Source organism: Neomonachus schauinslandi, chromosome 11 (assembly GCF_002201575.2).
Source record: "Neomonachus schauinslandi chromosome 11, ASM220157v2, whole genome shotgun sequence".
Taxonomy (NCBI): Eukaryota; Metazoa; Chordata; class Mammalia; order Carnivora; family Phocidae; genus Neomonachus; species Neomonachus schauinslandi.
The window spans coordinates 105584000-105611265 of record NC_058413.1 but is presented as its reverse complement, the minus strand read 5'-3'; the positions used below and the strand labels follow the sequence as shown (position 1 = coordinate 105611265).

At 38.0% G+C, this 27266-nt stretch overlaps 1 protein-coding gene across 1 annotated transcript in view; it reads left to right on the top strand.

The window, feature by feature from the left end:
• CUL5 (cullin 5) overlaps positions 1-27266 on the top strand; it is a 91635-nt gene that overhangs the window by 63707 nt on the left and 662 nt on the right. The window contains exons 7-17 of the mRNA XM_021696608.2: positions 1570-1663; positions 3496-3626; positions 3868-3975; positions 7212-7276; positions 15513-15645; positions 16472-16603; positions 19211-19334; positions 20508-20683; positions 21222-21383; positions 22147-22265; positions 22891-23014. Coding sequence (XP_021552283.2) covers positions 1570-1663; positions 3496-3626; positions 3868-3975; positions 7212-7276; positions 15513-15645; positions 16472-16603; positions 19211-19334; positions 20508-20683; positions 21222-21383; positions 22147-22265; positions 22891-23014 — 1368 coding nt within the window. The remainder of the gene's footprint in view (positions 1-1569; positions 1664-3495; positions 3627-3867; positions 3976-7211; positions 7277-15512; positions 15646-16471; positions 16604-19210; positions 19335-20507; positions 20684-21221; positions 21384-22146; positions 22266-22890; positions 23015-27266) is intronic.

The window sequence follows — 27266 nt, the reverse complement described above, 5'->3', positions numbered from 1 at the left end:
GGATGAAGGGACAGAGGCTTGGGGCTCACTCTGACTGCACCTTCTCTCTCTTGCCCCGAGTTCTGTGTAGTTAGATTCACCTGTTGTCAGTCTGGCCTGGCTGCTGTGGGCAGGAGTGCTTGGTCGTGTGGTCTGAGCTGGTACCGGGGGAGATTACTCAGGAGTTGGGACAGACCTTCCCACCTTGGCAAGGCAGAAATTCTCAAGCACTTTTTGTGTGTATTGTTTCTCTTAGGAAATTGACATCCATGGTTTTTAAAGTTGTTAGCATAATTCTCAAAAAGGGACCTGAGAAAAACTTTTTATTACAGAAATTTTTTAAACATTTAAAAAGTAGGCAGAATAGTATAATGAATTCCCATTACCTAAATTTAGCTTCAGTCATTATCAGCATTATGTCAATTCTAAGGAGAATTTTTAACAAAACTTTTAAGACGCACATAATTCCCTTCCTTAGTACAGACAGGTGATCTTTATTTCAGAAGATATATATCAGCCTTGGTGTACTGTGCTTGAGTGCTCACGACCTATTCATTTTAATTGATGCCTGCAAGAAGAATAAGTAATTCCATGACATGAGGGAGCAGTGGTGGGGTGGGTGGGTTCTATTGAGGACCGCCTAGAACACCAGACCCTGGCCATGTTACCTGGAATATTTCAACAGCCTTGTTGACCAGTCCACTCTTAGGGGGAGTAGACCTTCATTGCATTTATCTCCTGTTTAAAACCTTTGGTTCTTTGTTCCCTACCCTACCTGTAGAATAAAAATCCCAAACCATAGATTTTCCTTTACAATCTGGTTCCAGCCTGCCTTTCTCATTTTTTCTTCCACTCTCTGTCTCTTGCCTACCATATTCAGTTTCTTCTTATTCCTAGAATACTCAATCCATTTTGGACTTGTAATTATTTTTCAAGATTCAATTTAGATTGCATCTTGTAGATGAGACTTTTTTAACTACCCCAGAAGTATTTAGTTCCTCTGCCTGTTTTTTCGTTTGTTGGGCATGAGTATGAGTGTATGTGTGTATTTTGCCACTTAACTGAGTTGTATTTATTAGTTTATGTTTGCTTTCTCCCCTACCCTTCATTAGACAGTGCTCCTCCTCCAAAGCAGGGGTTATATCTTAGTCTTCTTTGTCTCCTAACCACTTCTCTGCTGCCTGCACGAAGTAGGCATCCAGTGATGGTTTGTTGAATGACTGTATTTAGAATTTTAGAATCTAATTTTAACACATGTTCTCTCCAGATAAGAATTCATCAAAGTTTATTTTTTTCATTTTGCTTTGTATATTTTCCAGTTTTTTTCCTCCCCTCCTTGGGGACTTCTATTAAAATTTCTAAAGAGAACGTAAGTTCTGTAGCCTTTTTCTTGGGGTAAATATACCTTGGTGAACTAGTATAGAGTATCCATCTTCAGTGCCCCTGTAGCAAAGGTAAGTAAGATCTACTTTCATTATACTTAATTTTTGCTGGTGTTGAACAATATGGTTTTATGGAGCTAAAAAAGCAAAGTGGGGTGGAGTAGGTTTGTGCTTCTATTAGCCTTGACCAATTTTTGATATATTTCAGCTCATGGAATGCTGTGTAAATGCCCTGGTGACATCCTTTAAAGAGACTATCTTAGCAGAGTGCCAAGGCATGATCAAGCGAAATGAAACTGAAAGTAGGTAAAACATCACATAAAGTTCTCATTCTTTTAAGAGGGTATCTTTGAAGCTGATTACTTTTAATAAGTTGCTGTTAGATCATCCTTTTCTGCGTAGGTAATATTTGTTACAGTAAACTGTGCTTAAAGAAAGTGATAAAATATTTAACACAGCAGTACTGTAAAGAAGGTTATAAATTTACATTTTAAACATTCCACTCTTAGGTATCTGTACTTGTGTGTAGAGGATGGGGGTAGATTTCAGTTTGTTCTCAGATGTAGGGCTCTGCTTTTAAAGACTCATTTAAATGATAAACATTTGGGAGAGACTAGAACTAGGTATTTGACTTTTGTTGGAACTTTGTGGCGAATATTTTTAGAAAGTAATACAACACTCCATGTTAATGATCTTCATCCCTCTCCCCTAAAATATGTTATAATTTAAGATTTCTGCAAGTGTACTTTTTTATTACAGATAAGTTTTCTTAATAAAGTTATATTTTGGGAGGTTGTGAGTGCATTACAACCAGTATGGTAAAAGTTACCTATATTTCTAACTACACGGAGATAACTTTTTTAAAAAAAGATTTTATTTTATTATGTTATGTTAGTCACCATACAGTACATCATTAGTTTTTGATGTAGTGTTCCATGATTCATTGTTTGCGTATAACACCCAGTGCTCCATTCAATACGTGCCCTCTTTAATACCCATATTTTAACATTTGGGTCTGTTCCTGTCCAGGTTTCATTGTGTATAATTGCAAAGGTCCTGTTTAATCTCTAGTTGCATTTGAAGTATATACGGTTCACTTAGGTTCATACACTTGTAATTTTGTACTAAAAAGCTCATTGGCATAAATGAAATATTTGGACTTTTGTATGCTAGGCCAAACAGAGTTATTTCTAAGTCCATGTTGGGTTCCCTTCAAAAGAATTTATTTAGTGGTAACCAATTCTGTGCAGTAAGATTTTTGTGAAGATCAATAAAATGGTATAACAGGAGAAAGTGCTTTTATAAACTGAAAAATTCCCTATGAATACAGTTTTATATTATCTCTAAAACACTTTTATAATCACTTTGAACAGTCTGATGATGTGATTTTTTTTTTTTTTTTTTGCCACTTGATGATGTGGTGCTATGTATTCAATATTGTATCTACCTTATAAAATACACTACCCTTCTGAGTAAACTTTTGTACTTCTTAGATACAAAAATACTCCATTATCATATGATTTCACTGATATGTGGAATTTAAGAAACAAGGCAGAGGATCATAAGGGAAGAGAGGAAAAAAATGAAACAAGACAAAATCAGAGAGGGAGACAAACCATGAGAGACTCTTAATCCTAGGAGACAAACTGAGGGTTGCTGGAGGGGAGGGGGGTGGGGGGATGGGGTCACTGGGTGATGGGCGTTGGGGAGGGCACGTGATGGAATGAGCACTGGGTATTACATAAGACTGAGGAATCACTGACCTGTACCTTGAAACTAATAATACATTATATGTTAATTAATTGAATTTAAAGTAAAAAAAATAAAATATTCCATTGAGTTGAAGGTCAAATGACTCGCCTTTTAAGAGGAGTTAGGTTTTGTGGTGTATGATTACTTTTAATTAGAGTTTCTTTTAAAAATAAATTTTGTCAGAGAAGGTGGATCAGTAAGTTATAGTACTTATTATAAGAACTCTTAATTATACCCACAGAATACTACTAAGGTTCTCAATTTCCAACTAATATTTCTCCAGACTTTTACTATCTTAGGCATTCTAGACCCAAGATACAAATAAAAGAGAAATTTATTTTGATGGATGAGATGATGACATGAGTGTGTTCTGTCACTTCAGAATTACATTTAATGTTTTCATTGATGGACAAAGTTCCCAGTGGGATAGAGCCAATGTTGAAAGACTTGGAGGAACATATCATTAGTGCTGGCCTGGCAGATATGGTGGCAGCTGCTGAAACTATTACTACTGTAAGTTTCCTCGGTGGATATGTGTCAGGGTTGTTCTTTAAATGCGGGATTGGGTATTTGAAATAGTAATTGATGACAAAACAGTAATGTTGGAATGCCTTTTAGTATCAAGAAAAAAGTTTTTCAGAGAATTCCCAAATTCTAGAACTATAGTGTATTAAAATTTCATTTATATTTTTTCATTTTTTTGTATGCTTTCTTTTTAAAAAGCTCAATTGAGTATAAAACATTTTATTTTTAGGACTCTGAGAAATACGTTGAGCAGTTACTTACATTATTTAATAGATTTAGTAAACTCGTCAAAGAAGCTTTTCAAGATGATCCGCGATTTCTTACTGCAAGAGATAAGGTATATATTCTTGTATATTAACAGTATTGTCATAATTTACTTTAAAAAGAAACTTGCACCATTATGCTACTAAATTATAAACTAAAAATGTAGCAACTCTGATTTTTTATCTGGAGGACAACAGTTTTTATTATATTTGGTTTGTTACATGTTTTTGTAAGAATTGGGTATGCTTACAAACTAGAATCTAGCTAGAAAATTTCTCTCTTCCTCATTTTTTCGAGAATATTTTTTTAATATTGAATTCCTGTTCATCCATCCTTTAAAACCCACCTCAAAGCACACTTCTGGAACGTCCTTGATACCCTGCCTCCCCCCACATCCTGTCCTCAAGCAGAGTTGATTCTTCTGTCATCTGCCCTTTTCATAGGACTCCTGGGTATCATGTCACATTTATCCTGCCTCTCTTACCCTTTTTTCCTGTCGTTCCTTACTAATATGGGATAATAAGGAACCATGGTACTATCCTTAGGGTTTTATCTTCTTAAGATTTTTTTTTTTTTAATTTAGAGAGAATGCACACGGGGAGGGGGCGGGAGGTGGGGAGAGGGAGAGAGAGAATCCCAAGCAGACTCCCCACTGAGCACAGAGCCCCACACAGGGCTTGATCCCACGAGCCTGAGATCATAACCTGAGCCGAAATCAAGAGTTGGACGCTTAACCAACTGAGCCCCAGGGTTTTATCTTTTTTTTTAAAAAAAGATTTTATTTATTTATTTGATAGACAGCGAGAAAGGGAACACAAGCAGGGGCAGAGGCAGAGGGAGAAGCAGGCTTCCCACTGAGCAGGGAGCCCGATGCGGGTTTAGATCCCAGGACCCTGGGATCATGACCTGAGCCGAAGGCAGACACTTAATGACTGAGCCACCCAGGCGCCCCAGGTTTTATCTTTTTAAATGTCATAAATCTATCACTAGAAATTAGCGACAGTTTTATCACTTTGATCTACCTTTCTTATTCCCCAAGTTAGATTTTTTTTTTTTCTTTCTGTAACTCTAAAAAGACCATCAACTTTCTCCAGTAGGGTTTTTTTTTCGACTCCTTTTTTAGGTAGGTAGGTAGATAGAGAGAGTAGGAAAGGCATTAAGGGAGGATGGAGGTAATATGAGTTAATTTGAAATACTAAATGGAGTGGCCAGCAAAGATTTCGTTGAGGGGGCACTTGAATCAGGACTGAAAGTGATTAAGAGGGGCGCCTGGGTGGCTCAGTCGTTAAGCATCTGCCTTCGGCTCAGGTCATGATCCCAGGTTCCTGGGATCGAGCCCCACATCGGGCTCCCTGCTCAGTGGGAAGCCTGCTTCTCCCTCTCCCACTCCCCCTGCTTGTGTTCCCTCTCTCGCTGTCTCTCTCTCTCTGTCAAATAAATTAAAAAAAAAAAAATTAAAGAAAAAAAAAGAGGGTGATTAAGAAATAATGTCATGTGGCTGTCTGAGGGAAGAGTATCCAGCAAAAGGGGACAGCAGATGCAAAAGCTGTAAGGCAGGAATTTACTTGTCATATTCCAGGAACAGAAGAGAAAAAGGTCACTGTGGCCTGAGTGGATCGAGTGAGGGGAGAGGAGTAGGAAATGAAGTCAGAGATAAGAGAAGGCCAGATCATGTAAGACTCTGAGCCATGGTAAGGAATTTAGTTTCACCCTGAGTAGGATTGAAAGTCATTGGAAGGTTTTGAACAGAACGGATATGACTTATATTTTAACAGGACTTCTTGATTGCTGCAAAAAGACTAGACTGAAGGGAGGGCAAGAGAAGAAGGAAGAATATTGGCTAAGAACCTATTTAAGTAATTCAGGAAAGTAATGATGGAGGCTTGGCCCAGAATGATAGTTGGTAGAAGTAATCAAAATTGGTTGGATACTGATTATGACAACAAACTACACAAGATTTGCTAATGAATCAGATGTAGAATGTGATAGAAAGAGACCAGTCAGGGATGACATTCAGATTTTTGTTCTGATCGATTAGAAGCACATGCTTGCTGAGATGGGGAAGATGATAGGAGAGGCAGGTTTTGGGAGCGATGGCCATGAGGAGATTAGGAACTCAGTTTTGGACAAGTTAACTTTGAAATGTTTATTAAACATCTGTGTGGCAAAGTCAAGCTTGGTGTATAGGGGAGAGAATAGACCTGAAATAATAAATTTGGGAGCTTTAGCATATGGATGGCATTTAAAGTGCTGACACTGGCCATGATCACCAGTGTAATGAGTGAGGATGGGAAAGAGAGGTGATCCAAGGACTGGCTTGGGCACCGTCAGTTTCGTTATGAGAAAGATGAAGAACTGGCTTTCATGAGGAGAGAGCAGAGTGAGCGGAATGACCAGGAGAGTGCAGTTCTGTAGACAACCCGTAGAAAAAACACTTTCAGGAGGAGAGCATGATGTGCTGGTTTAAAATGTTGCTGATGGGGCACCTGGGTGACTCAGCCTTAGGTTAAGCGTCTGCCTTCAGCTCAGGTCATGATCCTGGGGTCCTGGGGTTGAGCCCTGCGTTGGGCTCCCTGCTCAGTGGGGAGTCTGCTTCTCTCTCTCCTTGCTCGTGCTCTCTCTCTCTCTCGTTATTTCTTTCTCTCTCTCAAATAAGTAAAAATTAAAAATTAAATAAAATGCTGCTGATGTGTCTGGTAAGGTGGGAATTAAGCATTGTCTTCTGCATGGAGGTTGTGAGTGACTTTGGCAAGAACGATTAGGTTGAGCAGTGATACAAAAGCCTGGTTGTGGAGGGTTTTTCCAATAGGAGTGGCAGTAGAAAATGGAGACCATGCGTTAGGTAATTCGTCCAGGAAGTTTAGCTTAGGGAGATAAATGACGCAGGAGCTGGAGGTGAGCAAAGGCAAGAGAGAATGTTAAGATTTAAATAACGATGTTTGTGTGCCTAGGAACAGTGGACAGGGAAAGATGACATAAGAGAATTCGGAGGAATTCTGTTCACTTTGGTTTTATTAGCAAAATGGAGCCACATCCTCAGCTGCACGTCTCCCTGGGGGCGGAAATGTGGGAGGCTGAAGGGAAAGACGATGTGTGAAGTGTGTTCTGGGACAGTGTGTGCACAGAGAGAATGGTCTGGTTGTCAGGCAGCGCTGAGACCCTGCTTGAGAATAATGATGGTCCTGACGTGGGAGGGAGCATGCTAAAGTCAGGACTTGAAATTTCTGTCAGGCCGCAGACACCTTTAAAATACCAAACCGTATTTTAAATATTAAAAATAATGTTCATTTCATTGTAAATTCTTTGCAGGCATATAAAGCAGTTGTTAATGATGCTACCATATTTAAACTTGAATTACCTTTGAAGCAAAAAGGGTAAGTTTTTAAAAATCACGTTTAAAATTCTTAACTTTTTTGACGTATAACGTATTATACGTTATTGGGTGTGCATTGTGCCCTATCTTCCTAAATCTGTTAGGTTTGATTTTTGTTGTTGCTGGTCTTTTTTTTTTACTTTTACGATTTTTGCTGCCTTTGAATATTAAAAACTGTCTTGAATTTTAATTTCATATTATCTCCTTTGGTGACCAAAAAATGTTGATCTTATTTTTTTAAGTAGAAAAATGTTCTTAATCTTTTAGAATCTCTACGTGATTGTTTTTCCTCCTTATTAGTCACTAAAGTTACTTTAATATAAAGCATAGAATATAACTCAGTTCACCATAATAAAAGAGGGAAGTCAATTTTAATATAAGTATATTGCCATTTAAAAAATCAAAATTTAATGAATTAAAATGGATAAATAATAAATTTAAAAATTGATAAACCTGAGCTAGTTATAGTACCTTTAAGAGTAGTACGAAGCAGTAAAGGTTAATTGGAAAAATGTTTTGATATAATTTCTAGCTAAGAATTGCTATTTTAGGGGCACCTGGGCAGCTCCGTTGGTTAAGCTCTGCCTTCGACTCAGGTCATGATCCCAGGGTCTTGGGATCGAGTCCTGCATCGGACTCCTTGCTCAGCGAGGAGCCTGCTTCTCCCTCTGTCTGCTGCTCCCCTGCTTGTGCTTGCTCTCTCTGACAAATAAATAAAATCTTTTTTTAGAAATTGATATTTTTTTTTAAGATTTATTTACTTGAGAAAGAGTGCATGTGTGCCTGTGCACGCGCTTGAGGGGGGCAGGGGCAGAGGGGGAGGGAGAGAGACTCCCAAGCAGACTCCCTGCTGAACAGGGAGCCCCAACGTGGGGCTGGAGGCCAGGACCCTGAGATCATAACCTGAGCTGAAATCAAGAGTCAGACACACTCAACTGACTAAGCCACCCAGATGCCCCAAGAATTGCTATTTATTTATGATTTATTTTACAGAGCACATGGAGTGGGGAAGGGCAGAGGGAGAGCGAGAGAATCCCAAGCCAACTCCCTACTGAGTGCAGAACTGGTGGTGGGGCTCAATCCCACAGCCCTGAGCTGAAACCAAAAGTTGGCTGCCTAACTGAGCACCTAGAATTGCTATTTTAAACAAAATTTATATATAATGCTAAAATACTTGAAAAATAGCTTTCTTAAGAATGGAAAGTAATTGTTTAGAATTTTTTAATCATTTTCATTTTGTCTTTTTTGAGCTGTATAAGTTGAGTGATATTACAGTGGAAGATACCTGGGTCATACGGTGTTATAGTAACTTACATAGTTTAAGAGGCATTTGTCTTGTTTTCTTTATACATTGTGAAATGTATGAAATATGTAAACACTGTGTCTTCAAAATCTCTTCATATGGATACAGAAAGGTCTTCCTCATTTACCCCTGCTCCCAGCATTTTTTAATGAAAATTTTCAAATTTTTGTCACTATGTTGCTTTATCAAATATGTATCTCTCTGTACATCCATCAGTCAGCTTTTTAAATGGATTTCAAAAGAAGTTTCAGGGAACCCCTGGGTGGCTGGCTGTTAAGCGTCTGCCTTCAGCTCAAGTCATGATCCCAGGGTCTTGGGATTGAGTCCCACAGTAGGCTCCTTGCTCAGTGAGGAGTCTGCTGCTCCCTCTGCCCCTCCCCCCTTTGTGTACACACTTGCAGGCTCACTCTCTCTTGCTCAGATAAATAAATAAAATCTTAAAAAGGTTGTTTCAGGCACCAGTAACTTTTACTCCCTGAACACTTCAGCATGCAGGCATTAATTGACTTTGGTGTTGGTTTATATTCTCAGATAAAATTTACATGCTGACATAAGCATCCATCCTAAGTGTACAATTTTGTGAGATTTGATACATGGGCCTACACCCCTGTTAGGATGTACCGTGTGTTCCTCATCCTTGAGAATTACCTCGTGCCCATTCCGTCAGCCCTGCCCCTGCCTCCTTCCCGAGGCAGCCATTGTTGTGATTGTTTCAACATAGATGACTTTTGCCTGATCTAGGACTTTATATAAATGGAATCATATGATATGTACTTTTGTGTGTAAACTTTCTTTCAGTGCAGCACAGTGTTTTTGAGATTCATCCACGTTTTTGCAAAGCACAGTGGTTTGTTTTCCCAAGTGTTTGTACTGCGTTACCCTCCCACCAGTAAAGCAAGGGAGTACCAGTTGATCCTCATTTTTAACAACGTTTAGTGTTGTCAGTTTAATTTTAGTCATTCTAGATGTGTGTAGTGATTATCTCGTTACGTTTGTAATTCCATTTCACTCATGACTATGGCTCTTGAGCCCTTTTTCTTATAGTATTTGGTCTTCTTATACTTTGCTTTATAAAGTATTCCATTTTTTTGCCTGTCTTTTTTTTCCCACTGCATTATTCCTTTTTATTAGGGACCTGTAAAAGTTCTTAGATATTCTGTATATAGACTCTTTGGGAGATACATGCTTTTCTTTCATGGTTTTTGCTTTTTTATGTTTTGTCTAGAAAGCCTTTGTCTATTTCTACCCCTGTGACACAAAGATAATCTTTTTTGTTTCTTCTGTAAGCTTTATAATTTTAGCTTTCACATTTAGTTCTAAGATCCATCTTAAATTAATGATTATAGTGTAAGTAGGGAGTTAAATTTAATGATTTTTTTTCCTTTTCCATATGGATAGCAAGTGGTTTCATCACCCTTTGTTGGAAATACTTACCATCCCCACTGCATTGCTTCGGTGCCTTTTGTAAAAAATCAAGTGACTTAAAAATATGTGTGTATTTCTGGGCTCTCTGTTTTATTCCATTGATTTATTTGGGTATCCTTAGGCCATTACTACATAGTCCTAATTAATACAGTTCTGTACTAAGTTGAGTAGTAGTATTCTGTAGTCAGTTGAGTAGTTTAATTTTGTTCTATTTTTCCATGAACGCTTTTGATGTTCTAGTATTTTGTTAGTATATAGAAATACAGTTGATTTTTGTATACTGATTTTATATCCTGTTACCTTGTCAAAGGTATTAGTTCTAGTAGTTGTTTTGTAGATTTCTTAAGAGTTTTCTATGTAAATAATCATGTAATCTGTGAATACAGACAGTTTTACTTCTTTCTGATCTTTATACGACTTCTTTTTCTTGCCTTGCTACACTGGTTAGGATCATAAGTACATTGTTGAATAGAAGTTGTTAAAGTGGGCATCCCTGTCCTTTTTGTCAAGCTTGGGGGGGGAACCTTTAATATTTTATCACCAAGTACAAAGTTAGCTGAGGGTTTTTCATATATGCCCTTAATTAGATTGCTTTTTATTTCTAGCTTGTTAAAAGTTTTGATAATGAATGGGTGTTGACTTTTATTAAATGCTTTTTCTGAGTTGAAATTTCATAAGGTTTTTCTTCCGTATCCTTCTGATGTGGTAAATACATTGGTTTTTTAAAAAACATTTAACCAAGGTTGAATTCCTAGGATAAACTCTACTTGGTTATGATGTGTATTATTCTTTTTATATAGGCCTGCATTCAGTTTGCTAATAATGTTGGTTAGATTTTTTTTTTTTTTTTTTAATCTATATTCATGAAGGATTTTACCTCTTTCTTTTCTGGTCTTTGTGCCCTGTATAATTTTCATTTTTGTCATGTCTTTGTCTTTTTCTGGTATGAGGATTATGCTGGCTTTGTAAGGATTGTGAGTTACTTCCTCCTTTTGTATGTTCTAAAAGAATTAGTGTAATTGGTATTACTTCTTCCTTACATGTTTGATAGAATTCATAAGTAAAACCATCTGGGCCTGGGCTTTTCTTTATGCGCAGATGTTGATCCCAAGTTCAGCCTCTTTAGATTACTTAGTTAACCTAGTTTTAGTTGTGGTCAGGTGTGTTTTTCAAGGACCTTGTTCATTCTCAGTTGTCAGACTTACATTAGAGCCTCATTAGGATGAGAAATACATCCACAAGAAACAAGGCCAGACACTGTAGTTGTAAATGAGTATGTGCATCTCTAAGTTTGTCCACTGAGAGGGCCTGGCAGCAGTGACACCCCAAAAGCAGTGAACACAACTAGCACCAGATCTAGCCCACTAAATATTATTGTCTACTGAAAGAAATTAGGGCTCTGTGAAAAATGGCTGACTGTACCAGACGTAGACTGTTTCTTAACAAAACTTCAACCCAGCCCCTGATTGGATTAAAGTGATTGGCCTTCTCCACAGCACAATAGAGCGGGAACCCACTTCCATCTTAATGGAAGATGACATCATCTGGTGCCTCTGATGCTTTTATATGTAGTGCCCAGTGGTCAGTATGACATTACCAGGCTTGTGAAGGTAGAGATACTTACGATCAATTAAGAGAAAAATCATTTTAGAAACAGACTCTCAGATGATCCCAATATTGGAGTTGGCAGATAAGGACTTTAAAATAATTAAGATCAATAGCTTAACCACAGTGATATGCCACTCACACCCACTAGAATGGCTAAAATTGAAGACAGTAACAAGTGTTGGTGGGGATGTGGAGAGTTTGGGTTCATATATGGTTCATATATGCAGCTACTTTGGAAGTAGTTTGATAGCTCCTCAAGAAGTTAAATGTAGAATTAACCATGTAACCCAGCAGTTCCACTACTGAGTATATACCCAAGAGAAAAAAAAACATACACCGTCTCAAAAATTTGTACATGAATGTTTGTAGCAGCTTTATTTTTAATAGCCTTTCCCAAAAGGAAACAACCCAAATGCCCATTGTCTGATGAATGGATAAGCAAAATGTGGTATATCTGTGCAATGCAATATTATCCAGCCATAAAATGGAATGAAATTCTGATACATGCTACAACATGAATGAAACCCTAAGAATATGCTAAGTGAAATCAGCTACACACAAAAGGACACATTTTCTATCATTCCCTTATATGAGGTTTCTAGGATAGGCAAATTCATTGAAAAAAAAAAAAATAGACATTAACAGGGACTGGGGGTGGTGAGAGTAGGAAGTTATTGTTTAATGGGTGTAGGGTTTCTGTTTAGGACAGTGAAAAAGTTCTGCACAGATAGTGGTCATATTTGCAGACCATTGTGAATGTACTTGATGCCCCTAAATTGTAAACTTAAAATGGTAAATCTTTTTACCACAATAAAGAGGTAAATCTTTTTTTAAAGAAATGAACTACCAGTATATGTTATGATGAGGATAAATCTTTTTTTTTTTTAAGATTTTATTTATTTATTTGACAGAGAGACAGCAAAAGAGGGAACACAAGCAGGGGAAGTGGCAGGCAGAGGGAGAAGCAGGCTTCCCGCTGAGCAGGGAGCCCAATGCGGGGCTCGATCCCAGGACCTGGGATCATGACCTGAGCCGAAGGCAGACGCTTAACCGACTGAGCCACCCAGGCGCCCCATGTTATGAGGATGAATCTTAAGAACACTATGCTAAGTAAAAGAAGTCAGTCACAAAAGACCACATATTGTATGGTTCCTTTTATTGAGATGTTCAGAATAAGGAAATCCATAAAGACAGAAGGTAGATGACTCGTAGCCAGGGGCTGGGAGGGAGAGAGAGCTGGAGAGTGACTGCTAATGTGTATGGGGTTTCTTCTGGGGTTAATGAAAATGTTTTAAAATTTCATTATTCTGGGCGCCTGGGTGGCTCAGTCGGTTAAGCGTCTGCCTTCGGCTCCGGTCATGATCCTAGGGTCCTGGGATTGAGCCCTGCGTTGGCTCCCTGCTCGACGGGGAGTCTGCTCTCCCGCTGCCTCTCCCCCTGCTTGTGCAAGCGCACTCACTCTCTCTTTCTGACAAATAAAATCTTAAAAAAAAAAAAAAAAAAACTTTAAAAATTTTTTAAAAAATTTCATTATGCTGATGGTTGCACAAGTTTGTAGATATACTTAAAAAAACACTGAATTGTGTACTTTAAATGGATGAACTACGTGGTATGTGAATTATATCTTAGTAATAATAAGCTTAAATAAGAAGTAATAAATAATTCATATTAATGGACAAATAGGTGGAAATTGTTACCTGAGGAAAGGTAAAATATCTATAGCAATATGTAATTGGAATTATAGAGAACAGAAAAGGGGGCATAAGCAATATTTGAAGAGCTGTTGACCAGAAATTTCCAAAATGGATACAAGATGCCAACTCTTAGATTCAGGCATCTCTTTGAATCCCAAGCAGGGTAAATGCAGATTAAACCATTCCTGAGTATGTCACAGTGAAACAGCTAAAAACTGAAAACAAACAAACAAGCTCTGAAACAGCACCCCCGAGGGGAAATGACACTCAGCCTTCACAGGAGCGACACTGAAAAGCTGACCCCGGTCTTCCCAGCAGGCACATTGGAGGAAGGGAGACGGGTAGACCACTGCAGTGAGGGCAGCGGTTCCTGCAGGAGCCACGCATTGTGAGTGTGAATAGATGGGAAGAAATAGAGGGATTCTGGGGAAGTAAGTTAGTGGTCTTCTGGTTGCAGAAAAACCTTCCTGGAGTCCGCCAGTGTGGACGCTGGAAATCAGCTCTTGGTCCTCTCCTTCCACATCTGCTCTCCTCTACGCTGGAGCCCTCTGCTGGAAGTATCTTACAATTTGCCCTTTCCACCTCTTCCCACAGTTAATCTTCCCTGCTTTCCAGAGAAAGGTGTGCCTCTCTCTCCGTTCTTACTGCGGTGTGTTGCCTTGAGACAGAAAAAGCCTCCACGTTGCATAAGAAAGGAGTATTTTGAAACACTGGGATTGATGTACGGAAAATGAATTTCTGATAACTAGGTGTCAGATCCTTTTGCAAGTCATGTGGTTTCCAGTTCTTGGCTTTACACACAATTGATGGCTAATTTGATGCATTACTAAAAATAACCTTTTTTGTTAGATCTGTATGTATTTTTTAAGCAAATAACTCAGGAGGTTCTCAACGAGTGGCATAACATCAGAAAAACTTCTTCCAGTCCCATCTACTTATGTGAATAAGATTTTTCAGGACAGACATACAGTTATAAAAATAAAAAGTAGAAATAAAATTGATTGTAATTTCTGGATTCGTTAAGTAGGAGGGAAAAAAGTTTCATCTACCTCATTAAGATATTATGTATGTTTTATATACACAGATACAACATAATTATTTTGGTTTTTGTTTTTTGTTTTTTAAAGATTTTTTATTTATTCATTTGTCAGAGAGAGAGAGAGAGAGAGCACGAGCAGAGGGAGAAGCAGGCTCCCTGCTGAGCAAGGAGCCCGATGCGGGACTCGATCCCAGGACCCTGGGATCATGACCTGAGCCGAAGGCAGACGCTTAACCAACTAAGCCACCCAGGTGTCCCAATTATTTTGTTTTGATAAGTTGTGTACTTAATTTGAATAACTCAATTCTGGGAAAATAACACTTGAATTTTATATACACAAATTTTAAAATGTTGAATTTTACTTACAATTATAATTTAGAGAAGCCAGATAAAGAATAAATGCAAGGTTTTCAAGCATAAAAATATAATACATTGGTTTTTAAATTTTGTTAGCAAAGTAAAATAGAGATGCAAGTTCTTCATTGTTTCAGAAAAGTTTGTTTAGGGGCGCCTGGGTGGCTCAGTCGGTTGAGCATCTGTCTTCAGCTCAGGTCATGATCTCGGGGTCCTGGGATTGAGTCCCACATCGGGCTCCTTGCCCAGCGAGAAGCCTGCTTCCCCTCTCCCTCTGCCTGCTGCTCCCCCTGCTTGTGCTCTCTCTGTCAAATAAATAAAATCTTTAAAAGAAAAGAAAAGTTTGTTTAGTTTTCTAAAAAGGATGATGGTAGGTATCACATAACTGTGGAGTTTAGGTTACGTTGGACACATTCCAAAGAACAGTTTTTCCGGACATATTAATAACAAAAAGTTCTAAATGTTAACTTACAAAATATGCAAGGATTTACACAAGTTTTTTAGAAATATTTAGCAAGTTAGTACCTAAATAAAAATTTTTAAAGATCATTGACAAGGCCACCACTAGAGTCAGGGCAGGGCAGCACCCAGGGTACAAAATATATGTAGATCTCCTCTCAGCATCCTGCAGGTGCACCTTTGGGAACTTAAGAGTAAGTGCCTCCTTAAATTATGCACCCTTGTTGTCTTGCTCATCCTAGTCTCAGCCCTGATCACTGGGTTTATACAACTTAAGAAATTTGTGAAAAATTGGCTTTAAAATATTTGCAGATATCATTCACTTTTTATCAACTGCTTTTAATTTGTTTTTTAGGGTGGGATTAAAAACTCAGCCTGAATCAAAATGCCCTGAGCTGCTTGCCAATTACTGTGACATGTTGCTAAGAAAAACACCGTTAAGCAAAAAACTAACCTCTGAAGAGATTGAAGCAAAGCTTAAAGAAGTGGTATATATTTTTTTAATTTCAAAAATTTTAATTACCTTAGTTTGAATTTGTGTTGTGCTTATAAGACTTTGTGTGATAGCAGCTAATGTTGTGAAATTTTACAGTATAAGATCTCTGTAGGGCAGTTATTTGTCTTCCTGGGAATTTTTATTCTGTAGCTTCTAGAAAAGGGAAATAGTATTTAATTCTTCCCCTTCCTGATTGTTTTAAAGGAAATCAATGCTAGCTCCTATTAAAGGACAAAGAAGAGGGAAATGGAGCTGATGGTGTTTGGAATGACAGTAGAGAGACTGGGAGTTTGTCACTTCTTTCTTTTTTGTGAGAGCTCAAAATAGATAACGAGAAATGAGTGAGTGTAGGTAAGAGTTAGTTGCTTTCATTTTTGTCTCCTGGCTGTTAGTGTAATTTGCTATAAGCCCAGGAATACAAAGAAGAAAAAAAAAATAGAAGTAAAGATAGAAAATATAGACAAAAAGATTTAGAGAGAAGATTAGTGTCAGATCAAAGTAAAAAGGCTATAGAGAAATTTGGGGAGAAACCCTTAATTTTCATCTAAAGTTTTATTACATTATTTATTAAATCTGAAAAATTGATGTTTATAGGAACTAAAAGGTTATTTGATTACAGTCTCAAATTTGCTAGCTTTTAAAGTAGTAAAGTAGGGTATTGGGACTGGTCATTTTTCAGAGATGGGTGATTCAGGAGGCTTCTATCTATATATGCATATGTGAATTTCTGGATTTTGACATTGGGGTATGGAAAGGTCTCAGTGAGAAAGCTGGCTAAGAATATACATGGATTGAAAGTAACTTTGTTTTCTGTACAGCTGTTGGTACTTAAATACGTACAAAATAAAGACGTTTTTATGAGATACCACAAAGCTCATTTGACACGACGTCTTATTTTAGACATCTCTGCTGATAGTGAAATTGAAGAGAATATGGTAGAGTGGCTAAGAGTAAGTACATTTTTTAATATTTGTTTTTTTTTTAATATAACACATGGTTCTTATGTGTGCTTAAGTAATACATTTTGGTGATGTTAGTGTCAAAGAAGTAGGGGACGTTTTATAAGAGCATGGCATCAGTGATATAAAATAAAGTGATATCTAATAAAGTATATTTTCTTAATAAAGACTTTAGTGAGACACTTTTGCTCTTGGTTTGCTTCTGATGTTTTGCACTTTTGTATTTCCACTTTCATTTGAATTGACCTTATTAAATGGGCTGTGGAACAAATCATTGCATTTTTAAGGTGTTTTCAGTACTAAATGCTTAACTGTAGGGATGTTTGTAAATACTTTTATATAGCTAAAAGAACTAATACGTAAAAGATGATGTCTTACTTAGGGTAATCAGTGCTAATTTAATTATGATTAAATTCTCATATCAAAGTATTTTAAGTCCGTTCCTGTCAGTTCACTTAAATGGAATTTGAGTTATATTAAAATGAATGTCTTTTATGTATATGTATGGTGTTAAGGTACATAATATGATTATGTTATATAAGATTATATATTATATATAGTTATGTATTTTATATATATCTCCTTCATTTATATATACATTTCACAATACACATTTATCGATTGTCCTGCTTTGCATGATACTGTACGATAGTAAAATTACTCTGCAAACTGACAGTATGCAAAATGATCTTAATGTTAACAATCAGTGGGAAAAATTATTGTTTTGTAACTCTGAGAAATTTCTGTTAAAACATTAAAAACTCTATCTTACATAGGAAAAAAATTTGTAAAATGAGTATGTATTAGTACACTATAAAACATAAGAAACTTTTAGAACTAAAGTACTATTTTTCTGTAAAAACCTAAGATTAGTTAGGAAAATATTTGCAATTCATATGTCCAATATTGTATTTAGAATACATAAAGAACTCTTACAACTCCACAGTAAAAAGACAGCTAAGTTACAAATGGGCAAAGGATTAAAATAGACATTTCTTCCCAGAAGATATTCACGTGGCTAATGCATGTTTCAAAGATGTTGGACATCATTAGTCATTACTCCTGCTTTCCTCCCACTCTCCTTTATTCCCACTATGGTAGCTAAAATTAAAAAAGAAAGCAACAAGTGTGGGCAAGGAAGAGGAGAAATTGGAACCTCATGTGCAGCTGATGAGACTATAAATCAGTGCAGCCCCCGGGGAAAACTGTTGGGCCGTTCTTAGAAGTTAGACATAGGGTCAGCCCAGCAGTTCTCCTCCTGGGTCATTCTGCTCGAGAGGTACGGAAGCACGTGACCGCACAAGAACCTTGTTTGTGGATGTTCAAAACAGCATCATTAATAAGAGCCACAAGGTGGAAACAACCCAAAATGTCCATCAGCTGATAAGGGATAAACCAAATGTGGTTTAATCATACAACGGGATGATACTTAGTAGTCACGAGAAAAGCAGTACTGACACACACTGCAACATGAGTGAACTTGGAAAACACTGCTAAGTGAAAGAATTCAGTTACAAAAGACCACGTAGTATGAGATTCCACTAAAACAAAATGTCCACAGTGGCCAAATCCACAGAGACCCTGTAAATACACTAAAACCCACTTAATTGTACACTCTGAAAGAGTGAGTGTTCTGGTAGATGAGTTGTATCTCAGGAAAGCTGTCCTGTAAATGAAGAGTAGTTTGACCAGCCCGGGCCATCTTGTCACGTGACTTAGAATACGGCATGAGCATCTTCTGTGTGCCTTGAAGAGTTGTCAGACTCCCTGTAAGTTTGGGTCAGCTTCCAGCCTGTGGTTTTTCGGGCTCTCAGTGTTGTGAAAGTTTTTGCTGGTGTCACTTCTCCTGGGGCGTCTTGTTTTTTGTTGTTGTTGTTTGTTACTACTCCTTTCTCACTTAAGTTGATAATTTACCTTCAGTAAATTTACCTTAAGATAATTTACCTTACGTTCCTATGCCTGTATATTTAGAGTCTTCAGCGTTGGCAAGTTGACCTCAGTCAGCTCTTCTAGAATGCTATTTATGTTCTATTAGATTATTTTCATTTCCAGCTTTATTTTTTTTTCTGTGGTATGCTTTTATCATTGTCATTGGCCATTTAGCTCTCTTGATTATCCATTTTTGTAAAATGTCAAGTGGATTTATCCCTGGAAGGCAAGGATGCAACAAAACTGTATGCTTTGCTTTCTGTGGGTGAACTGGATTAACAGATGACTAACAGATTTTGAAAAAAAGTGTTGTGATTGGTCATGATGAGAAGTAAATTTTGTACTTTATGCATTCCTCACATTTAATACATGGTGATAACTGAGAGTTGACTTGGGTTGTTGAGGGACTGGTGTTATTGAACTATACTGTGGCGACTGATTCATGTATATTGGAATCATGCAGAGAAAGCCTGGGTGACCTGGACTGTCTCATTTAGTTTTTAAGAATCAAATTTAATAGGTATTACAATGTAAGTATTCTAATAAATAAGAGGGGAATGATTTTATATTAAAGCATCTAAGACTTAGTTTTCCATTGAAAGTTTTTCCTAATAGTATATCAGATTATATATTATTGTTCATTACCTCTTTTGTCTTTGCCTTTCATAGGAAGTTGGTATGCCAGCAGATTATGTAAACAAGCTTGCTAGAATGTTTCAGGACATAAAAGTATCTGAAGATTTGAACCAAGCTTTTAAGGAAATGCACAAAAATAATAAATTGGCTTTACCAGGTATTATTTTATAATTACGTGTGTGTGTGTGTGCACACACATTTATATGTGTATATATATATACACACCTTTTTAAAGAGATTATTTTTGTTTTCCAGTATATTAAAAATGAACCCTAACAGTAACAGATACAAAGATGTTACAAAGTCCACATTCCTTGAAGACATCCAGCAAAACAGAATTTAACAGAATTTAGATTTGATAGTCCTTATTTTTATGTATGTATTTTTTAAATTATTTTTTATTTATTTTTAAAGATTATTTATTTGAGAAAGAGAGAGAATATGAGCAAGAAGGGCAGAGGGAAGGGAGAGAGAATCTCAGGCCGACTCTGTGCTGAGTGCAGAGCCCAACACAGGGCTCAATTTCATGACCTGGAGATCATGACCTGAGCTGAAACCAAGAGTTGGATGCTCCACCGGCTCTACCACTTAGGCACCCCTATTTTTAATTTTTTTTCAAAATAGCCACAATTCACTGCCTGAGCTTTACATGTTTCAGATCCAGTCACATGAAGAGACTTATTTCTTTTTTATTTTAAGATTGATTTTATTTATTTATTTGTTGATTGATTGATTGATTGATTGATTTATAAGTAGGCTCCACACCCAGCATGGAGCCCAACAGGGGGCTTGAACCCACAACCCTGAGATCAAGACCTGAGCTGAGAGTCGGATGCTTAACCGACTGAGCCACCCAGGCATCCCCCCCCCCCCGCCTTTTTTTAAAGATTTTATTTATTTGAGAGAGAGAGAGAGAAAGAGAAAGAGCATGAGTGGGGGCGGGGGGCAGAGGGAGAGGGAGAAACAGACTCCCTGCTGAGCAGGGAGCCTGAGCAGAAGGCAAGACGCTTCACCAACTTAGCCACCCTGGCACACACACCCCCCCCTTTTTTTCTTTATAAGTTTTATTTTTAAGTATAATCTCTACAGCCAATGTGGGGTTTGAACTCATGACCCTGAGATCGAGAGTCGCATGCCCCCCCGCCCCCGACTGAGCCAGCCAGGTGTCCCTCTAATCCTTTCTTTTTTTTTTAAAGGATACTTTTAACAAAATCTTTAGGGTTTCGTTTATTTTTCACCAGTGTTCACCCAGTATACATATATATTTCTTTTTAATTTTACACATTTTCAAGATTATTTATTTCATATTTTCTGATATTCTTGCCTATAGCTGATTCAGTTAATATAAAAATTCTAAATGCTGGTGCCTGGTCAAGGAGCTCTGAGAAAGTCTTTGTCTCACTTCCTACCGAACTGGAGGATTTGATACCTGAAGTAGAAGAATTCTACAAAAAAAATCATAGTGGTAGAAAATTACATTGGCATCATCTCATGTCAAATGGAATTGTAAGTAGATGGTGTATTAGTTCCGATATTGGTTTGACTGAAAGTACCGGCACTCGAGAGATCTTTGTTTGTCTCACATGTGCAAGTTTGAGCAGGTCTAGTGGATCTAGTCCATGGAGTTGTAGGGACATGGGCTTCTGGTTGTATCAGCACACTTAAAATACTGCTCTTGTCTGCAAATGCAATATGATCCCCAATGTGCCTGTCTTCCAGCCCAACAGGAAGGGAAAGATGAGAGTATACGGTACTTCAGGAGTAACTCCTAGAAGTTGCCCCATCATTTCCACTCACATCCCATTGGGCAGAACTGGTCACATGACCACATTTTGCCCCAGGGAGAGCTGGGATTTGAGCCTTTATTCTGGGCGGTCATGAAGTTGTGCTAAAATTGTGATTACCATGTAAAAAAGGAAGAGTGGATATTGGAAGACGGCTGGCAGTCTTTTCCATGTTTAATCTCATGTAAGAGAGAGTATAGGAGAGAGATGGTAATCATCCTGAAGAGAGTCTCATCTTTATGTTATTTTGTCTGTTATAGATAACATTTAAGAATGAAGTAGGTCAATATGATTTGGAGGTAACGACGTTTCAGCTGGCTGTGTTGTTTGCATGGAACCAAAGACCCAGAGAGAAAATCAGCTTTGAAAATCTAAAACTTGCAACTGAACTCCCTGATGCTGAGCTTAGAAGGACTTTATGGGTTTGTTTATGTTTTTTGTTTTTAAAGTTGTATCCAGTCACAAGCAGGAAATATTTGATGGCTTGCTTACAATAAATTTATGAATTCATAACACTCTGAAAATGACCTTTAATCAAGAAAAAATACACTAATGAGGTATTAATGCACTAATGAGGTATTCATGGTAAAAAAGACATTGAAAATAAGCAAGTTACAAAGATGGTGAAAGACAAGAAAGGAAAAAAAAAATGAGAGAAAGTTTGAGTTGGTGTTTAAACGTTATCTGTGAGGAGTGTGACCACAGATTTCATACTGAGAATGTGTTCAGAGATTTTTATGATGACCAAAAATGTAAGAATTAGAAAACTTTGGTCTTTTTGAAGGCCTGCAAAATGTACTTGTTAGTCTCCTGCTCATAGCTACATTTTACTCCTACTCCACAGACCTCTTGAAAGTTCCAGAATAATAATTGTCTAGAGGGAAAGAGCTGGTGTGTAACTGGCGGGTTGCTTTTGCTGTGATTGCCTATGACCAGTTGCTCTGGTCTTGTCTCTTACTGTAAAGAGATCGTTTATTGCTTCCTTCCTCACAACCAACTCTTTCTCCTCGTTCTTTTCTCAGTTTCTACATTTACATTGTTAAAGTCATCGAGGTATCATATAAAAGTTGAATCGTGATTTTGTGCTTATAATTTGTTCTCCCCTCTTTTAGTCATGTTGGAGAATTGATCTTAGTATTCCGTACCGTTGATCGATGTTAATTGTTTTCTCTTTATTCTTCGTAGTCTTTAGTAGCTTTCCCAAAGCTCAAGCGGCAGGTTTTACTGTACGAACCTCAAGTCAGCTCACCCAAAGACTTTACAGAAGGCACTCTCTTCTCAGTGAACCAGGAATTCAGCTTAATGTAAGGTCGACGGTGGTTGATGTAAAATAAAAATACCTTGTTGGAAGTTTGGTGTTAATTTATTGTTAGCACAATAATTATTTTCCTTATGTTATATTTAAAACATCACTCTAGGGTTACGCCACTTAGTTGTTTATTAAACATAGTAATGAAGTGGAGATGCTTACTTATTTGTCAAGGATACATTTTGGTGTGTGATTATATTACTTTTCATCTTTAAACGTCTTTATATTGCTTTCATCTTTAAACATTGAACTCTAAAGAAGCTTTATTCACACAAAGCATTTGTCCCCTAAGATCCATTTAGATGATAATGCTGAATAGCAGCCCATGTATCTTCCGACGATCTAAGCACTTTCATGGTAGTATAAATTATATTAGCTCTGTTATTACAGGGAATGATGTCACCCATACATTATTAACTGAGCTTTTGTTGTGTTTGGGGGAAATCATATGATTCATTTTAAATAAAGCTGTATGTTGATTATTTGTTACTTTTCCTTTAAACAGTTCTGGAGAGTAATCTTCAGAATATTTCTAAATCTTTTTTTCTCAGACATTATTGCTATAGTGTGATGTCAAAAGGCCTTCAACTGTAAAATACTTGATTCACTGTTTTTTATAGAAAAAATGCAAAAGTTCAGAAAAGGGGTAAAATCAACTTGATTGGACGCTTGCAGCTCACTACAGAAAGGATGAGAGAAGAAGAGAATGAAGGAATAGTTCAACTAAGAATACTTAGAACCCAGGTTTGTATAAGGCAGAATGTCTATACTTTGAAAAAAATTTCGTTTTTTTTAATTTCCATTTTTTTTAATTTATTTTTTTAATTTTTATTTATTTATTTATTTTAAAGATTTTACTTATTTGAGAGCGGGAGAATGAGAGAGAGAGAACACATGAGAGGGGGTAGAGGGGGTAGGGTCAGAGGGCGAAGCAGACTCCCTGCCGAGCAGGGAGCCCGATGCGGGACTCGATCTAGGGACTCCAGGACCATGACCTGAGCTGAAGGCAGTCGCTTAACCAACTGAGCCACTCAGGCGCCCTTTTTTTTTTTTTAATTTAAAAGCATGTAGGTATTCAAACTGTAATGAACTAATTTTCATTTTACTGGAATTTAAAAATGGCATTGCTGGCATTCTCTTAGTTGCTGAAAGAGATGTCTGTATGTCTTGATGGCCTCTGGTAGATTCTGCTGGTTGGGCAAAACCTTGGTTTTAAGTTATGTCTCCCTTTGATCACAATTGACTTAATGTGTGTCCACAATAAGTTATAATTCTAGGATTGAAGTATTTAAACTCTTACTTAATTTTAAGACATAATTCCATTGTAATATGAAATTAGGGAACACTTTTAAAAACTTTCTTTTTTTTCTTAAGTTTTATTTATTTATTTTTAGCAGTCTCCACACCCAATGTGAGGCTTGATCTCACGACCCCAAGATCAAGAATCTCATGCGCTTCTGACTGAGCCAGCCAGGCGCCTCTACTTTCAAAAACATTTTAAAGCTAGGATTGTGGTCCCTTCTGAACATGATAAAGAATACTTACTGCAAACTGATGTGTGACCATTTTAACTTTAGAAATATTCTTATTAGGGGCATCTGGGTGGCTCAGTCAGTTAAGCGTCTGCCTTTGGCTCAGGTCATGATCCGAGGGTCCTGGGATTGAGTCCCGCATTGGGCTTCTTACTCAGCAGGGAGCCTGCTTCTCCCTCTGCCTGTGGCCCCCCCCCCCCACTTGTGCTCACTCACTCTCTATTTTTGACAAATAAAAATCTTAAAAAAAAAAAATACTATTAAGACCAAGTTATTCCACTTTTGCTGTTTTTATTTAATACTATTTGAAACTGCTGGCCAATTCAAGAAAATATGAAACAAATAAAAGATTAAAATATTTCATCACTTCTAGATCATATAGTATGATAAAGGAGCAGGGAAAAGATGAATAAAAATCAGTTGCTTTTCTAGTTAGCAATAAATTTGAAAAACTTAAGAGAAAAGGGGCACTTGGGTGGCTCAGTTGGTTGAGCATCCAACTCTTGATTTCAGCTCCGGTCATGATTTCTGGGTCGTGAGATGGAGCCCCACGCTGGACTCCTCGTTCAGCAGGGAGTCTTCTTGAGATTCTCTGTCTCTGCCCCTCCCCCCACTTGTGTGCGCTCTGTCTCTCAAATAAGTAAATAAAATCTTAAAAAAAAAAGTAAAGGAGAAATAAAGAAACCATAGAATTCATAGGCACTTCTTTAAAAAGAATTCATGGCCCTTTACTGAGAGTCAAAGGAGATTTAAATAAATAGATCTTGCTCTTTTTCTCTTGGCTAAAATTTTTATTGAGGTGTAATTTACGTGTAAAATGCACATTTCACAGGTTGTCCATGAGTTTTGATAAGTGTACGTACCTGTGTGAGCATCATCTCAGTTAAGATAACAGAAGGTTTCTGTCAGTCCAGCCAGGCCCCCTCCGACCCACCGGACTACCCCTCACTGTTGCCTAGTTTTGCCTGTTCCGAGTCTTCATGGAAATAGAATCAGACAGTGAACGTACTTGTTCTGTCTAGCTTCTTTTGCTCAGCATGCAGTAACCATGTTCTTCAGTGATAAGGCTGAATTACTTAGGAAGTCGATTTTTCCCATGTAAAAATTCGACTGGAATATTTTGGGAATTTTACATTTTGATTCTCAGTTTTATGAGAAAGAATAAATGAGAGTGTTTGAGATCCTTAAAAAAAAAGAAAGAATAAGGTGTTGGTGGAACTTGCCTTTGCCAAATGTGAACACTTACTAAAATATCTACGAAATAAAACAGTGTAACAGGCAGATTGGTTGAGGAAAATAGCTCAGAATTGAACCTACTCTATAAATATAGACGAGCTTTGGAATAAAGGAAATAATTTCCATGAGCCATGACAAGGGAATTCAGGAAGAGATTTGGGGGGGTTTCACGTTTGGGGGGAAAATCAGGGTATAGTTCCAGTTTCTGGCTGCACCAGGATAAATTCCAGATGGATTCGAGTTGAGCAGGTATGGTCATTCTCGAGGACGTGCAGAGAAAATGAAGTTTTCTGCTTTGTCTTGAACTCCAGTAATCTGGGCTGTCCCTTCAGGTAGTGCTCAGCCTTTCTCATTTCTGCCGTACTCCTCCAGTCAGCCCCACTCTGTGCTGTTTCACAGATGGCATCTGGAAGGATCGAGGGCGAGAGGAATTCACTTGACCTCGTAGTGACAGTGAAGGGACTGTCCTGTCCTTGCGACAGTGGCCTGGGTTCTTGCTTTCTTTGTGCGGTGCTTTCCGTGTCAGCCGCGGGAGCCTGACTTTCTGTTGCTATCTGCTGCTCCTGAGCTCTGGTTCATTATTTTTCCAGTTGGTAAGGAACACGTGGGCTCTTCCTGCTCTGACCGCCTGTCCTCTGTGCTTACGGAGCCCTTCAGCTCTCTGAGCCTCTGTCCCATCTCCCGTGTGGCCTCTTGGCCTGCAGGTGCTTCTGTCACTCACTGCTGCTGCAGCATGACTCTGGCCTGGAACTGAAGGCCTGTGGGGGTCTTGTTAGCTCTGCACCCCACCTGTGCCATGTGGGGACCGGAGGAGGGTCGGGAGTGCGTGTTCTTCCCATCCTGTCATGCCCCGTCTTCCAGTGATGGCCGGCTGGCAAGTGCAGACCAGGGCCAGCGCCCCCGTGCTCGGTTCCCCTCATCACCTCTCGAGCACAGCCACTTTCCTCGCCTCGGCCAAAGCTTGAGACACGTACAGTCGGTCCTCCCTCCTGGCTCCCGAGATTTTCACGTGCCTGAAGGCTTTTGCCCTTCCTTCTTCCTGTCTGGACCCTTGACGTAAGCCCCTGACATCGGGAGCCTGGCATCTCGATACACTGAGAATGGGAGGACTTCACTGTCCTCCTCATGATGGGGGAGGGATCCTCATGTCTGCCGGGGATGTGGAAGAGTCTTTTCTCTTGTGGAACAGTGCCTGGTGCCCAAGTCTGTTACCGTTTTGCAGCAAAACTTCACTTTGAATGTGAAAAGCCAGTATTACCTCTCATTTTCTCTTTTCACATTTCTTCTTTAACAAATTCTAATCTCCACCAAGGCAGACAGATGGCTTTGGTTTGCTAAGGAGAGAGCTCCTACAGGAAAAGCAAAAAAAATGGGGCGCCTGGGTGGCTCACTTGTTAAGCGTCTGCCTTCCGTTCAGGTCATGATCCCAGGGTCCTGGCATCCAGCCCCGCAGCAGGAAGCCTGCTTCTCCCTCTCCTTCTGGCCCTCCCCCTACTCATGCTCTCTTGCTCTCTCTCTCTCTCAAATAAAATCTTTAAAAAAAAAAAGCAAAAGAAAAGAATATTTAATAATTTTTGAATTATCCCTATTACAAACTTAATAGTAATTAAATCATCAAGGAAATATTTATAAAATTGACTTAGGTGAACAGTGCTTACTCCTGTAGGAAGTCAGAATATTTCATTAGATCAATAAACTGAAGGTAATATTTATAGCAGATATAATTTATTATTCTGATAAATACATAAAGAGTAGTAATTACTGATTTTTAAAACTAGACACCAGCTGGCATGTGCTTCTACATAAAGAAGTAACTCTGCCTATGATGGAAAAGGGTGTGTAAGGGGTTTGTTGTATTTTAATTGATACTTAATACCAGTTTATATACATACTGTGTTCACAGTTAAGAGAAATTTTTAAAACGTGCATAATGTGGAAAAAAGTAATGGAAGGAAGTATCCCAAAACATTAGGTGTGGTTTTCTGCAGAGAGGTTATGGGTAATTTTGTTTTTCCTTGTTTTTCAAAATCTTTATAATCAGATTTTCTTTTACAGTGAGTGGAAAAAAAGTATATTTGTTAAGTAAAAGCTGCTGGTCTCAAGATTAATCTAGTGATTAGTCTTTTGGATGGATGTTGGAAAGAGAATGAAATACATAAAACGTCATGTTTTGTTGTTTTACTTAAAATTTAATCTATTAATGATCTTTCATTTTTGTTTTTCTTTTA